This window comes from Bos indicus, chromosome 1, assembly GCF_029378745.1.
Source record: "Bos indicus isolate NIAB-ARS_2022 breed Sahiwal x Tharparkar chromosome 1, NIAB-ARS_B.indTharparkar_mat_pri_1.0, whole genome shotgun sequence".
Lineage (NCBI taxonomy): Eukaryota > Metazoa > Chordata > Mammalia > Artiodactyla > Bovidae > Bos > Bos indicus.
In genome coordinates this window covers 66,733,019-66,750,030 of record NC_091760.1, presented here as the reverse complement: position 1 = coordinate 66,750,030, position 17,012 = coordinate 66,733,019, and the positions used below count along the sequence as shown (strand labels likewise).

At 40.0% G+C, this 17,012-nt stretch overlaps 1 protein-coding gene across 1 annotated transcript in view; it reads left to right on the top strand.

Annotated features, from left to right (window-relative positions):
* The window catches only part of HCLS1 (hematopoietic cell-specific Lyn substrate 1), a 35,203-nt gene that overhangs the window by 15,070 nt on the left and 3,121 nt on the right, over positions 1–17,012 (top strand). The window contains exons 7-13 of the mRNA XM_019952977.2: positions 13,044–13,154; positions 14,007–14,062; positions 14,674–14,743; positions 15,336–15,547; positions 15,977–16,081; positions 16,591–16,834; positions 16,935–17,003. Coding sequence (XP_019808536.2) covers positions 13,044–13,154; positions 14,007–14,062; positions 14,674–14,743; positions 15,336–15,547; positions 15,977–16,081; positions 16,591–16,834; positions 16,935–17,003 — 867 coding nt within the window. The remainder of the gene's footprint in view (positions 1–13,043; positions 13,155–14,006; positions 14,063–14,673; positions 14,744–15,335; positions 15,548–15,976; positions 16,082–16,590; positions 16,835–16,934; positions 17,004–17,012) is intronic.

Genomic DNA, 17,012 nt, shown 5'->3' with positions numbered 1-17,012 from the left:
ATTGCCCTTTGGCCATGCCATGTGACATGCATGACCTTAATTCCTGGACCCAGGATTGAACCATGCCCCCTGTAGTAGAAACATGGAGTCTTAACCACTGGACTGCCAGTGAAGTCGCTCCTTCATCACTTTCTACATCATTGGTCAATTTTTTTAGTCCCCTTTCCCCTTTAATGGATTAAAAATAAGATATTATACTCCTTCATTTTAAGAAGTTATTCCTAACTATTAATACGTATCTGTGACTTAAAATTAGTCACTATTTCTTCATGAGTAATACAGGAAACATGGAATAATTTAATTATATTTCTTCTACATTCTAAAATCTTTGTAAAAACTGGATAATTGTAATCCAGTATATTGGTTCCATCTGTTTGTTTTTAAACCCCCCCAAATTAATCATTATTATTACTAGGTGAATGCTTATTTAAACTGACCAATGTGTTTACCAACTCCCTAGCTCATCCTTGTTTAGTTCATTGTTTCCTCCTTGCTTCCTCTATTTCCTTCTTGCTAGAGTATATCCTTTGATAATTCTTTCAGTGACAGTTTATGAAAGAACTCTCAGACTTTGTCTGAAAAACAAATTTATTTTGATCCATTCTTCATTGTTATTTTCCCTTCATCATGTTGAAGATACTATTTCATCATCTCTGGCATTTCTCTTGGGTTTGTCTAATCAACATTCTTTTGTAGATAGCATGTCTTGTCTCTTAAATTTTTAATTTATTTTATTTTTTGGTCTCATGAAAAATTTTTCCTTTGTCTCTGATATCCTGAAATATCATCAGTCTCTGTCCAGGTGTTAGATCTATTTTTATTATTCTATATGAGACTTGCTGCTCCTCTTCAACCTGAGAGATAACTTTCAATATGACATTTTCTCTTTGGGTAGTGCTTCTCCTCTCTTCTCTTTTATTCTTTCTTCTGGAACTCAGGTGTGTATTAGAACTTTTCAGTCTCTTCTCTCTCATACATGCTAAAAAAACTTTATATTTTTATATCAGTTTTAGATTTATGACAAAATTGAGAGAAAAGTACATAGATTTCAATACACTTCTGCCCCTACACATGCATAGCCTCCCCCGTTATCATCATTATTGATCAGAATTTTTTTTTTTAAGTCAAGGATGATTCTACGTTGATATATCAAAATCACTCAAATAGTTTACTTTAGGGTTCACTCTTGGTGGTGTACATTCTGTGGGTTTGGACAAAAGTATAGTGACATATATCTATCATTATACTGTCATGCAAAGTATTTTCAGTGCCCTAAAAATCCTCTGTGCTCTGCCTGTTCATTTCCCTCACTCCCCAGCAACCACTGATACTGTCTCCATAGTTTTGCCTTCTACAGGATATTATAGGAGAAGGCAATGGCACCCCACTCCAGTACTCTCACCTGGAAAATCTGATGGACAGAGGAGCCTGGTGGGCTGCAGTCCATGGGGTCGCCAACAGTCAGACACGACCGAGCAACTTCACTTTCACTTTTCACTTTCATGCATTGGAGAAGGAACTGGCAACCCACTCCAGTGTTCTTGCCTGGAGAACCCCAGGGATGGGGGAGCCTGGTGGGCTGCCGTCTATGGGGTCACACAGAGTCGGACACGACTGAAGTAACTTAGCAGCAGCAGTAGCAGGATATTATATGGTTGAAATCACACACCATGTAGCATTTCTAGATTGGCTTCTTTCACTGAGTAATATGCATTTAAGTTTCCTCCATGTCTTTTCATAGTTTGATAGCTAATTTCTTTTTAGTCCTGAATATTATTCCTTTGGATGGATGGACCACAGTTTTTTTTACCCATTTACCTACTGAAACACATCTTAATTGCTTCCAAGTTTTGGCAATTATGAATAAACCTGCTAAAAACTTCTGTGCACAGGTTTTTGTGTAGATACACATTTTCCACTCTTTAGGATAAATACCAAGAAGTACAAACACTGGATCCTATAACAAGGGTATGTTAAATTTTGTAAGAAACTGCCAAACTGTGGGCTTAGTAGATACAAGCCTATTCAGATAATCTGTTTCTGTTTGTGTAAGTTTTGGCAGATGCAGCTTTCAAGGAACTGGTCCATCTTATGTATGTTATCAGATTTGTGGGCATAAAATTGTTCATAGTATTATTTTATTATTGTTTTAATTTCCTTGAAATCTGTTGTGATGTAGCCTCTTTCATTTCTGGTATGAGTAATTTATGTTCTCTCTTTTTTTCTTAGTTAGCCTGACTAGAGGCATATCTATGTTACTGATCTTCTCAAGTAAGCTTTAGGTTTTCTTGATTTTCTCTATTGGCTTCTTATTTTTAATTTCACTGATTTTTTGCTCTAATTCTTGTTTCTTTTTTCTGCTTACTTTTGGCTTAATTTGTTCTTCTTTTTCTATTTCCTAAGGTGGAAACTTAAATTACTGATTTTCAGATCTTTTTTATTTTCTAATGGATGTATTGTTTGCCCTGAGCACTGCTTTCACTGCATTCAAAATATTTTGATAAGTTGTGTTCTTTTTAAAAAAATTATTTTAATTTATTTATTTTAATTGGATGCTAATAACTTTATAATATTGTGGTGGTTTTTGCCATACATTGACGTGAATCAGCCATGGGTGTACATGTGTTCCCCCATCCTGAACCCCCCTCCCACCTCCCTCCCCATCTCATCCCTCTGGGTTGTCCCAGTGCACCGGCTTTGAGTGCCCTGTTTGGAGGATTGAACTTGCACTGGTGATCTATTTCACATATGGTAATATACATGTTTCAATGCTATTCTCTCAAATCATCCCACCCTCGCCTTCTCCCAGAGTCCCAAAGTCTGTTCTTTATATCTGTGTCTCTTTTGCTGTCTCGCATATAGGGTCACCGTTACCATCTTTCTAAATTCCATATATATGCATTAATATACTGTATTGGTAAGTTTTTCTTTCTGACTTACTCCACTCTGTATAATAGGCTCCAGTTTCATCCACCTCGTTAGAACTGATTCAAATACATTCTTTTTAATAGCTGAGTAATATTCCATTGTTTATATGTACCACAGCTTTCTTATCCATTCATCTGCTGATGGACATCTAGGTTGCTTCCATGTCCTAGCTATTGTAAACAGTGGTGCAATGAACATTGGGGTACACGTGTCTCTTTCAGTTCTGGTTTCTTCAGTGTGTATGCCCAGCAGTGTGATTGCTGGTTTGTATGGCAGTTCTATTTTCAGTTTTTTAAGGAACTCCACATTGTTCTCCATCATGGCTGTACTAGTTCGCATTCCCACCAACAGCATAAGAGGGTTCCCTTTTCTCCACACCCTCTCTAGCATCTACTTTTGTAGACTATTTGATAGCAGCCATTCTGACCAGTGTGAGATAGTACCTCATTGTGGTTTTGATTTGCATTTCTCTAATAATGAGTGATGTTGAGCATCTTTTCATGTGTTTGTTAGCCATCTGTATGTCTTCTTTGGAGAAATGTCTGTTTAGTTCTTTGGCCCATTTTTTGATTGGGTTGTTTATTTTTCTGGTATTGAGCTGCATGAGCTCTTTGTATATCTTTCAGATTAATTCTTTGTCAGTTGCTTCATTGGCTATTATTTTCTCCCACTCTGAAGGCTGTCTTTTCACCTTGCTTATAGTTTCCTTCATTGTGCAAAAACGTTTAAGTTGGATTAGGTCCAATTTGTTTATTTTTGCTTTTATTTCCATTACTCTGGGAGGTGGGTCATAGAGGATCCTGCTGTGATGTATGTCAGAGAGTGTTTTGCCTCTGTTTCCCTCTAGGAGTTTTATAGTTTCTGGTCTTACATTTAGATCTTTAATCCATTTTGAGTTTATTTTTGTGTATGGTGTTAGAAAGTGTTCTAGTTTCATTCTTTTACAAGTGGTTGACCAGTTTTCCCAGCACCACTTGTTAAAGAGATTGTCTTTAATCCATTGTATATTTTTGCCTCCTTTGTCAAAGATAAGGTGCCCATAGGTGCATGGATTTATCTCTGAGCTTTCTATTTAGTTCCACTGATCTATATTTTTGTCTTTGTGCCCGTATTAATGACTTGTCTTGATGACTGTAGCTTTTTAGTATGGTCTGAAGTCAGGCAGATTGATTCCTCCAGTTCCATTCTTCTTTCTCAAGACTGCTTTGGCTATTTGAGGATTTTTGTATTTCCATACAAATTGTGAAATTATTTGTCCTAGTCTCGTGAAAAATACCATTGGTAGCTTGATAGGGATTGCATTGAATCTATAGATTGCTTTGGGTAGTAAACTTATTTTCACTATATTGATTCTTCCAATCCATGAACATAGTATATTTCTCCATATATTTGTGTCCTCTTTGATTTTTTTCTTGAGTGTTTTATAGTTTTATATACATAGGTCTTTTGTTTCTTTAGGTAGATTTATTCCAGGGTATTTTATTCTTTTCATCACAATGATGAATGGGATTGTTTCCTTAATTTTTCTTTCTGTTTTCTCATTGTTCGTGAGTGTATAGGAATGCAAGGGATTTCTGTGTATTAATTTTATATCCTGCAACTTTTATATTCATTGATTAGCTCTAGTAATTTTCTGGTGAAGTCTTTAGGATTTTCTATGTAGAGTATCATGTCATCTGCAAACAGTGAGAGTTTTACTTCTTCTTTTCCAATCTGGATTCCTTTTATTTCTTTTTCTTCTCTGATTGCTGTGGCTAAAATTTCCAGAACTGTGTTGAATAGTAATGGTGAGAGTGGGCACCCCTATCTTGTTCCTGATTTTAGGGGAAATGCTTTCAATTTTTCACCATTTAGGATAGATAATGTTTGCTGTGGGTTTATCATATATGGCTATTATTATGTTGGGGTATGTGCTTTCTGTGCCTGCTTTTTGGAGAGATTTTATCATAAATGGGTGCTGAATTTTGTCAAAGGCTTTCTCTGCATCTATTGAGATAATCATATGATTTTTATCCTTCAATCTGTTAATGTGGTATATCACACTGATTGATTTGTGAATGTTGACAAATCCTTGCATCCCTAGGATAAAGCCCACTTGGTCATAATGTATGATCTTCTTAATATGTTGTTGAATTCTGTTTGCTAGAATTTTGTTAAGTATTTTTGTTTGTTTGTTTGTTTGATTGTACCAAAGAATTTATTTGGAGGGCAACAGTGAAGAAATAGACATAGAGAACAGGCTTATGGACACAGGGAGAGGGGAAGAAAGGGTGAGATGTATGGAGAGAGTAACATGGAAACTTACATTACTGTATGTAAAACAGATAGTCAATGGGCATTGCTCTATGTCTCAGGGAACTCAAACGGGCTCTGTATCAACCTAGAGGGGTGGGATGGGAAAAGAAATGGGAGGGAAGTTCAAGAGGGAGGGGACATATGTATACCTATGGCTGATTTTTTTTCTTGGCAAAACTCTATTATCTTTGCCCTGCTTCATTCCATATTCCAAGGCCAAATTTGCCTGTTACTCCAGGTGTTTCTTGACTTCCTACTTTTGCATTCCAGTCCCCTATAATGAAAAGGCCATCTTTTTTGGGTGTTAATTCTAAAAGGTCTTGTAGGTCTTCATAGAACTGTTCAACTTCAGCTTCTTCAGCATTACTGGTTGGGGCATAGACTTGGATTACTGTGATATTGAATGGTTTGCCTTGGAAATGAACAGAGATCATTCTGTTGTTTTTGAGATTGCATCCAAGTACTGCATTTCAGACTCTTTTGTTGACCATGATGGCTACTCCATTTCTTCTGAGGGATTCCTGCCTGCAGTAGTAGATATAATGGTCATCTGAGTTAAATGAGTCTATTTTCATCAGCAATATTGGCCTGTAGTTTTCTCTTTTTGTGGCATCTTTGTCTGGTTTTGGCATTAGGATGATGATGGCCTTATAGAATGAGTTTGGAAGTTTACCTTCCTCTGCAATTTTTTGGAAGCGTTTAAGTAGGATAGGTGTTAGCTCTTCTCTCATTTTTTGGTAGAATTCACTCTGAAGCCATCTGGTCCTGGGCTTTTGTTTGCTGGAAGATTTTTGATTATGATTTCTTTCTTTTTTTTTTTTTTTTGATTATGGTTTCTATTTCTGTGCTTGTGAAGGGTCTGTTAAGATTTTCTATTTCTTCCTGGTTCAGTTTTGGAAGGTTATACTTTTCTAAGAATTTGTCCATTTCTTCCAAGTTGTCCATTTTATTGGCATATAGTTGCTGATAGTAGTCTCTTATGATCCTTTGTACTTCTGTGTTGTCTGTTGTGATTTCTCCATTTTCATTTCTAATGTTGTTGATTTGATTCTTCTCCCTTTTTTTCTTGGTAAGTCTGGCTAATGGTTTGTCTATCTTATATATCCTCTCAAAGAACCAGCTTTTAGTTTTGTTGATTTTTGCTATAGCCTCCTTTGTTTCTTTTTCATTTATTTCTGCCCTAATTTTTAAGATTTCTTTCCTTCTACTAACCCTGGGGTTCTTCATTTCTTCTTTTTCTAGTAAAGTTAGGGTATTTATTTGATTTTTCTCTTGTTTCTTGAGGTAAGCTTGTAATGCTATGAACCTTCACCTTAGCACAGCTTTTATTGAATCCCATAGGTTTTGGGTTACCATGTTTTCATTTGTTCCTATGCATATTTTTATTTCTTTTTTGATTTCTTCCATGATTTGTTGGTTATTCAGAAGTGTGTTATTTAGCCTCCATATGTTTGTATTTTTAATAGTTTTTTTTTTCCTGTAGTTGACATCTAATCTTACTGCATTGTGATCAGAAAAGATGCTTGAAGTTATTTCGATTTTTTAAAATTTACTAAGGCTAGATTTATGACTCAGGATGTGATCTATTCTGAAGAATGTTCTGTATGCACTTGAGAAAAAGGTGAAATTTATTGTTTTGGAGTGAAATATCCTATAGATATAAATTAGGTCTAAATGGTCCATTGTATCATTTAAAGTTTGTGTTTCCTTGCTAATTTTCTGTTTGGTTGATCTATCCATAGGTGTGAGTGGGTTATTAAAGTTTCCCACTATTATTGTGTTACTGTTAATTTCCCCTTTCATACTTGCTGGCATTTGTCTTACATATTGAGGTGCTCCTATGTTGGGTGCATATATATTTATAATTATTTTATCTTCTTCTTGGATTGATCCTTTGATCATTATATAGTGTCCTTCTTTGTCTCTTTTCATGGCCTTTATTTCAAAGTCTATTTTATCTGATATGAGTATTACTACTCCTGCTTTCTTTTGGTCTCCATTTGCATGAAATATCTTTTTCCAGCCCTTTACTTTCAGTCTGTTTGTGTCCCTTGGTTTGAGGTGGGTCTCCTGTAGACAGCATATATAGGGGTATTGTTTTTGTATCCATTCAGCCAGTCTTTGTCTTTTGGTTGGTGCATTCAACTCATTTACATTTAAGGTAATTATTGATAAATATGATCCCATTGCCATTTACTTTGTCATTTTGGGTTCGAGTTTATAAACCTTTTCTGTGTTTCCTGTCTAGAGAATATCCTTTAGCATTTGTTGAAGAGCTGGTTGGTGGTGCTGCATTCTCTAGCTTTTGCTTGCCTGTAAAGCTTTTGATTTCTCTTTCATATTTGGGTGAGATCTTTGCTAGGTATACTTTTCTGGGTTGTAGGTTTTTCTCTTTCATCACTTTAAGTATGTCCTGCCATTCCCTTCTGGCCTGAAGAGTTTCTATTGAAAGATCAGTTGTTATCTTTATGGGAATCCCCTTGTGTGTTATTTGTTGCTTTTCCCTTGCTGCTTTTAACATTTGCTCTTTGTGTTTGATCTTTGTTAGTTTGATTAATACGTGTCTTGGGCTGTTTCGCCTTCGGTTTATCCTGCTTGGGACTAAGCAGGAGTCAGACACGACTGACTTCACTTTCACTTTTCACCTTCATGCATTGGAGAAGGAAATGGCAACCCACTCCAGTGTTCTTGCCTGGAGAATCCCAGGGACAGGGGAGCCTGGTGGGCTGCTGTCTATGGGGTTGCACAGAGTCAGACATGACTGAAGCGACTTAGCAGCAGCAGCAGCCTCAAGACTTCTCCATCCATAAAGCACTGATGATAAAACATGTAAGTTAATGGTGAAACAATTCTCCACAGCAAGGGAGACCCAGAGAGGTTCACAGAGTTACATAGAGAAGAGAAGAGGGAGGAGGGAGATAGAGGTGACCAGGAGAAGAATAAGGAGAGTCAAAATGGGAGAAAACAATCTAGCCAGTAATCAATTCTGTATGTGCTCCCCACAGTCTGGAACACCCAGAGAGATTCACAGAGTTACACAGAGAAGAGAAGAGGGAGGAGGGACCAGAAGGAGAAGAGGAAGGAGTCAAAAGGGGAGAGACAATCTAGCCAGTAATCAGTTCCCTAAGTGTTCTTCACAGCCTGGAACACCCAGAGAAATTCACAGGGTTAAGCAGAGAAGAGAAGAGGGAGGGAGGAAATAGAAGTGACCTGGGAAAGAAGAGGGAGAGTCAAAAGGGGAGAGAGCAATCAAGCCAGTAATGACACCCCTAAGTGAAAATGGATACTGAAGATTGGATTCTTAAAGGTACAAAATTGATAACAAATACCAAAGAGCAAAGATTAAAAATCTAGAGTAAAGGTTAGACTCTCAAAAATACAATATTAAAAATACAAAACAAAATCAATCACAAAAATTATAAAAATATATATATATGAAATTTTCTTTAAAATAGGGTCTCTTTTTGCAAAGCAATAGTAGGTTATAAAAATGAAAATTAAAGGAGTAATAAAGAAATTAAATTTTTAAAAAAATTAAAACGTGATAATAGTAAAAATATATCTAAGAATTTCTCTGGAGCTGTTGTGAGCAGTGTGGGGTCAGTTCAGTTTCATATAGTTCCTTGTTCCAGCTTGTACTTGTTCTCAAGGTCTATAGGCCCCCTCCAATGCTTAATCAGTGTTAACAACAGGGTTTTAATCTGTTGCACCTGTCACTTCTGGAGCAGTTCCCTCTTCTTTGTTTATGTTGGTTTCCTGTTTGCAAGTCTCTTTGGTGTCTAATTTCCACCCCAACACAAGGGGGCCAAGGTGGTCACTTATTTAGGCTGACTTGTTCAGTTGTGGTGTGGGGAGGGAAGAACACCGCAAACAAATATTGCTGGTGTGTGTGGGAAGTGCTCGCAGTGTATGGACCACACTGGATTTGCCCTAGCTCACAGCAGCGTGTGCTTTCTGGGTCTACACTGCTCAGGCTGCAGGGTGTTTTGCAGGGCACTGTCCAAAGCAGGCCCTGGGTTTTTTGCACTTCCCAGGTCTAAGCTGCTTGGGTCAGGTTCTCGGGTATGCCGCAAGGGCACAGATTCGGTTGAGCGTGTGTTTTGTGCCCTTCCCTGGTCCAAGCAGCTCAGGTGACCAGGTGCTTGGCAAGCGCACAGTCCAAGGGGGACGTACATCTTAATCACGTCCCTGGTCCTGGGCGCTCAGCTTCCTGGGTGTGCTGTGAGACTGTCTCAGGTGTGCTGTGTGTCTCCTCTGGGGAGCTGATCTCAGGCTGCGACCCTCCTGGCAGATGTCAACCATCCAGGAAGACATGGTTAGCAACTGGAAGCCTGCTCACAGTTTGGTGGAGGATGCTGGTCTTTGGGGCCGAGATTGGAGCAGCCCCTTGCCTTCTGGCTCTGGTTGTTGCACATCTGCCTCTCTGCCTCTGGTGGGGGTGGGGAGGGGCCTGTATGCAGCCAGCTAGCTCTCCTTTGGTATTTGCTCAATCCTTAGTTCTGTGAGTGGGCCAGGCTGCTAGTTGGAGCCTTTTGCAGGAAAGTTCTCTCTCTCTTTTTTTTCCCTCTCTGACAATCCCACAGTTTGAGTTGCTATCTCACTTTAGCTCCTTCAGAGCATTCAGGCCCAGACCTTACCCTAAGGACCGCTGATGGCACCCGTGCCTCCCTGTCCAGCGCCAGCTCGCTGGTGGCAGATGCAAATGTCTGGGCTACTTCTCTGCTGGCAGAGTTAGGCGCCTATTCTGTGGGTGTTTTTTTTTTTTTCCTCCCAGTCATGTTGCCCTTTGAGATTGCAAAACTCCCCACAGACTCGCCTGTGAGAGGGTTTCCTACTGTTTGGAAATGTCTCCTCCTTCACTACTCCCTCCCAAGGACAGGTCTCCCTCCCTAACTCTTTTGTCTCTCTTTTTGCCTTTTATATTTTGTCTCACCTCCTTTTGAAGAGAATGCCTTTCTCCGTGCCTGGTGACCTCTGCCAGCATTCAGAAGTTGTTTTGTAGAAGTTGCTCAGCATTCAAATGATCTTTTGATGAATTTGTAGGGGAGAAAGTGGTCTCCCTGCCCTATTCCTCTGCCATCTTGGGACTGCCACCCCGAGTTGTGTTCTTGATGTCTCTTAATTTCTGTTCTCTACTTTCATCTCTTTATCTTGCTATGTTGCATTCTGGGTAATCCTCTTGGATCTATGTTAAGTTCTCTAACTCTTCCTTCAGATGTATTTAATGATCGTTTAAGTCATCCACTAATTTTTCAACTTTATTTCATTTGTTTTTCGTTTGTACTTGTTCCCTTTGATTCTATTGCAAATCTGCTGATTCCTTTTCCTTAATCTCGTATTGCTTTCATTATATTTTTCCCTTTCTTTAAGCACTTTAGTTATTTTTAAAATACTCATTTTATAGTTTCTTTCACATTGTTATACTATTTGCAACTCTTGGGGACGCCAGTTCTTCTGTTCAACTAATCTATTTTCCATCATGGTTATTTATTTCTTTGATAGTTTATAATTTATTACATTTTGCAAATTTATTTCAGTGGGGAGACAGGGATATTTGTTATGTGCCCTGGATTGAGAATATTTCCCATCAGAGAAATTCTGCCTTTATTTCTGGCTGAGTTCCAGGGTCTTAATAGTAAAGACCATGTTCTCTTTACAATTATTGTTTTCCATTATGAATTCGATTTCGTAAATAGATACAGGTCTAGTCAGTCTTCTGATTTTTTTCTTATTATGGTAATGTATGCTTTTCAAGGACGTTTTCCATTTTATCTATATTTTCAAATATAGTGGTATAGATTCATTTATAGTATTCCCTTATTTTTTTTTCAACCTCTGTAAGATCTATAAGTGACATGTTCACTTTTACTACTGATATTATTAATTTGTAGTTTTTTCTTTTTAATTATTTTGCTAGAGGTTCTTTAATATTATTTATTTTTAATTTCAAAGAAGTATATTTACTTTGCTCATTTTCTCCATTGTTCACTTGTTTTTAAAATGTTATTGAATTCTGCTTTTCAGTACTTTTTTTTCTTTCATTTTAATGTGGGTTTAATTGGTTCTTTCTTGTTAAGGTAGAAACATAGAAAATTAATTTTAAACCTTTGCTTACTTCATGGGTACTTAAAACTATATGTGTGTGTGCTAAGTCACTTCAGTTGTGTCTGACTCTGTGCAATCCTATGGGCCATACCCTGCCAGGCTCCTCTGCCTTCAGGATTCTCCAGGCAAGAACACTGGAGTGGGTTGCCGTGCCCTTCTCCAGGGGATCTTCCCGACCTAGGGATTGAATGTCTCTTACGTCTCCTGCATTGGCAGGCAGGTTCTTGGGGACCTGGGACACCAGCGACACCTGGGAAACACCCTGTTTTTGCTACATTCCACAATGTTATATATATTTTAATTTTTTTATTCAGTTCAAAATATTCATTTCCTTTTCATTTCTTCTTTGCTCCATGAGTCATTTAAAAGTGTAATTGCTCATTTTCCAGAAATTTGGGGAATTTTCTTATTTTATTGTTATGAACTTCTAGTTTAATTCTATTATAATCAGAGGATATGATATCTCATACTCCAATCGTTTGAAATGTACTGAAACTTTTTATATGAACAAGTATATGGTCTATCTTGGTGGCTGGTATATGTGCATAGAAAAAATATATATCATGAAGTTTGGGGATGTAATATTCTATAAATGTCAATTAGGTCTTGTTGATAATGTTGTTTGGGACTTCTCTAATAGATCCCTTTTGTCTAAATTTTTTATTAATAGTTAGAAAAGAGTGTTAAAATTTTTGACTATGGTCATAGATTTGTCTCTTTCTCTTTCATCTTTGTTTCATGAATTTTGATTCTGATAATTTTGATTCATCATATTTAATCCTGATGAAGGACAAATTGCCCTTTTATCATGTGTTAAGTCTCTTATCATGCATTTTGTCTTTAAGTCCACTTTGTCTCATATTCATGTCATCTTTCTGATGCTAACCCTTTCTGTGGTATATATTTTCCTATATCAGTATTCAATTAATCTCTCAGCTTAGAATTTCTGTATAATATAAGTAGTATGAAACTGGATATTTGTATCTCACACATTCAGGTGCAGGCTTGGAGCTTACAAATCTCATAGGTAAAATCTTCTCCAAATGCTAAAAAACTAGAATTCCTCTTACCATTTCCCTGGACAAGTAGTAGACTTTTTCTAGAATTATTTTATAGAAGTGGGCAGAGCCTTACTTTCTTGTTCCAGCTACCTGTTCTTGTATAGAAACTAGAACCTCAGATCCTACATCCTATTCTCTAGGCACTAAATTTGTGACTGAAAACAGCTTGGGTTTTCTGTGTCAGCTCATAATTACCATCATATCTACTATTTTGATTCATCTGTTTGTTCCTGGAACCAGGAATTTTTTTTTCTTGTTTTCTTTTGAGATTTATTGTTTTTTTTTTTTTTTAAAAAAGATCATTATATCTTTCTCAAATTACCAAGTGTTTGCATAGAATTAGGGAAAGACATGTAGTTCACATGCATCTGTCTTTTTTTCTGGATGTCTCTCCTTACACTCTCTGTATTTTCTCCTTCTTTGAAGAAGGGAAAAAATTGAAATAATCTTCTATCTTGGAATGGAAATGAGGGAAAGAGTGGACATTGTTGAATTAAAACTTACAAAGGCTGGCTTAGAACTCCATTTCCCTTTGATTCGGGCCCCGCTATCTTCCCAGGCCCCATCACCCTGCACCCACCCCTCCTGACTCCTCTTCCAAGCACTTTCCCATGGACTGAGAGTGGGCTCTCACAACTGCTCCTTCCACCGCAGATTACTCTCGTGGCTTTGGTGGCCGTTATGGGATAGAGGCGGATAAACGGGACAAGGCAGCTCTCGGATATGACTACAAGGGAGAGACAGAGAAACATGAATCCCAGAGAGGTGAGTTGGGGCTGGAGAGGAGGGAGGCCATAGCGTACGTGGAGCCCTCCTTCTGCTCTTCCTGAAAGTTGACACAGAGGACCCAGAATACGAGTCATGCAGGAAGTGGTAGGGTGAAGAGTATGCATTACCTGTATGGGGGTAGGTGGGGGGAGACCCACAGGGATGGAGAGGAGAGCAGCAAGCTTAGGAGCAGGACACAGGAAGGTGACCAAAGAGAAGGGGTCATTGAGGAATGGGTGAAGACGGGCGGGCTGGCTGATGGCAAGAGTGTGATTTGGCTGTGAGTCTTAGGGGCCCCTCTGCTTCACAGAGAGAGGCCTTCTTCCCTGGGACACAGAGAGGATGGCTGGGGGGCTCACTTTAATTTTTTTTTATATTTTTTAAAATTTAAATTAAAATTTTTTTTACAATATTGTGTTGGTTTCTGCCATACAACAATGTAAATCAGCCATAATTATCCATACGTCCCCTCCCTCCCCTCCCCTCATCCCATCCCTCCAGGTTATCACAGAGTGCCTGGGCTCCCTATGCTATACAGCAACTTCTCGCTTTAATTTTTCCTGTTTCTTCCTTTTATATTTTGCCCTTTTCTGCCACTTCTCTCTCTTTTGTTTCTCTCTTCCCATGTCTCATATCTCCATTCTCTCCCAGGTATTTTTTTTTCCCATCCTTTTTCATCTTTTCCCACCCATTCCTCTGTCTATTCCTGACTAACATACTTCCTCATCGGTCTCTCTGTTTTCCTCATTCCTGTCTTCTGGTCCTCCTTCCCACTGCTCCTACTCCCTCTTCCCATACATTTCTAGCACTTAACTCCTCTTGTGACTCTCAGATATTTCCATCCTGCAGATTATGCCAAGGGTTTTGGCGGGCAGTATGGCATCCAGAAGGACCGAGTGGATAAGGTAAAGCACCAGAACACCAATGTCTTGGGAAAAGTTCCCTGACATACATGGAGAAGAGTGAGAGGCAAAGTGGGTACAAGGATGAGCAAAGCTAGGTGCCCTGCACTGTCCTCCTGCTCTTCCCATTGACTGCCCTCAGCATCTAATGGGTGTGTCTTCTGAAGCCTGAGCTTTATCAAGGAGAGTGAGGAGGTGGAGAGAGACAGGGAGGCAGACAAACTCCAGCGAAAAGTGTTTAAAACTTCATTGATTGCTTGGTATTGATTAACTCAGTCAGTAACCTAGCCCCACTCCATTCAGTCTTTCCCTACACCTCTTCATGTACTGCATGTACTTCATGTACTCCTGCATTCCAGGCAACTGGACTTAAAAGATGTGAGATTCCAGGAACACTGAGCTTTTTTAAAGGGAGAGCCAGTCCTACAAGCCTAGAACTTCTTCACCCATCTCTCTGAAGCAAAACAACAATATCTGAATACCCTAACTACTACTGAGCATCAAAAGTTTAGGGAGACCTCCTATAGTGGCCCCAATCCCTGCTACTGCCTTCTGGGTCACTATCGCCCCCTTCCCTCTCCCCACCACTGCACATACTATTCCTCTACCTGCAGAGTGCTGTTGGCTTCAATGAAATGGAGGCCCCAACCACAGCTTACAAGAAGACAACACCCATAGAGGCTGGTGAGTTTTAATTCCCTCTCTCTGTTCTCCTCAATCTCCTCTGCCTTCTCATTCTTTTTTTCTTCCTAGACTACCTACTCCAAGCATTTAACTACCTAGGTTAGCTGAGGTAGACTTGACCCCTACCCTCATCTTCCCAGATTCTTTCTCCTAAAAAAAAATTAGGTTAGGTGGATATCTGAGTGACACTGGGGAAAAAACTGTATGTAGAGAACACAGGGATGGGGGGAGCCATCTGGGAAGAACACAAAGGGAAAGGAACTTTGGATGGGGGACAGTGGGTAGATGGTGGCCTGAGGGTATATAGATTTAAGAAATGTGGACAAGGAAGGATGCAGGTTAGGGGACCAAGCTTTAGAAGGAGTAAGAGCCTGAGATCACATGGTCTGGCTATGTGAAAATCTAGGCTCCAGGGCTACCTTATCCTTCTCTAAGCCCCTTGTTCCTTCATTAATACCTCTTTACCTCCATTTCCATGAGTCCTGTCTTGATTTTCTCTTCTTCTGGATGTTTAACTGACTCTTCTTCTTTCCAGTGCTACTCTTCTACTTCTGACCCAAGACAACCCTAATTTTTTTGACTGTGTCTGTAGCTTCTAGTGGTGCCCGTGGGCTGAAGGCAAAATTTGAGTCCATGGCAGAGGAAAAGAGGAAGCGGGAGGAAGAGGAGAAGGCACAACAGATGGCCAGGCAGCAACAAGAGAGAAAGGCCTTGGTAAAGATGAGCCATGAGGCTCAGCAACCAGTGGCCACTAGGGAAGAGCCGGCGGCGCCAGCCCCATTGCCTAAGAAAATCTCCTCAGAGGTAAGTGCTCAGCTCTCCGGGATCCACATCCAGCATTCTTTGCCCAGACAAGAGCCTAAGGGGATCTGTATCCTTAGTAAAAAGTAAGACCCAGAACTCCCCTGTGTTAGCAAAATCTACAATTGTTATCCTTGTCTTCAGAAGATCTCAATCTAATTGTGTAATTAAGCTTCATATATACATATGAGAATGCTCAGTGGAAAAAACCCCAAGATTTACATGGTTCAACAAAAGATAGGTCACCAGGCAGTGTAGTCAGTTACTGCTGCAAGAACAAGAGGAAGGAGCTGTCATTTCAGGTTGGAGCCCATCTTGAGGAATGATAGATGTGATGATAGATGTGAATTGGCAGAGACAGGAAGGGGTGTTCCAGTACAGGAGAGAAGATAAAGTTTCTTGCTCACTGGAGAGATGCTTCATCCTTCACAGGCCTGGCCTCCAGCAGCGAGTTGTCCGTCATCAGAGCCTGGGCCTGTGAGAACCAAGAGGGAACAACCAGTACCTGCCCTGCCCTCAAGGCAGGATCCCCCAGAGGTAAGCAGACCGCCCCCCAATGATCCACATCTTTCCCATCTCCTCATGTCCTGCAGGCTGATCAACCACCCTGGTTTGCCTGGGGCTATCCTGACCTTAGCACTGGAAGTCTTATATTCTGGGAAACCACCCAGTCCTGGGCAGACTAGGACAGTTAGTCATCCTAGCTGTCATCTTTTCCCCTTTTAGATTTTGCTTCACTGTTTTCCTGGTCTTCCAAGGAATCTGACTTGTGTTCCATTTCCTTCTCCTCATACCTTTTACATTCCCCTTCGATTAACATCGTCTGTTGGTAGGTGTTTTGAGTGGATGGATGTGGGAAGAGGTTGAAGAAGGAAGAGGGGTGAGAGACTGTTCCCTAGGAGAGGCTGTTAGCAGGAGCCAGGAATGGACATGGAAGTGGAGGCATGTGGATGATAGGGCCCAGCAGTCCTCCACTGGGACGTTTTGGAGAGGCAGCTCCTGGTACACAGAAGTCACCTTGCTTCAAGTATACTGTCTTTTCTCAGGACAATGAGGAGGCCCCAGCTCTGCCCCCCAGGACTCCAGAAGTCTTCCAGCTGCAGGAAGAGCCAGTGTATGAAGCAGTGCCTGAGCCTGAGCCTGAGCCCGAACCCGAGCCTGAACCCGAGCCTGAGAATGACTATGAGGATGTTGAGGAGATAGACAGACATGAGCAGGATGAGGAAGCAGAGGCAGACTATGAGGATGTGCTCGAGCCTGAGGATCCCTCCTTTTCTTCCACTCTGGCTGGTGAGTGGTGGGGCAGAAGAATTCCCCCATTACATGGAAGGACCTGTCTGTTTTCCTTCTCCATGTTGGTAAGACCATGTTCATATTTCTCACTGTGCAGGATCATCAGGCCACCCAGCTGGGGCTGGAGCTGGGATCTCAGCTGTAGCCCTGTATGATTACCAAGGAGGTAGGTTGG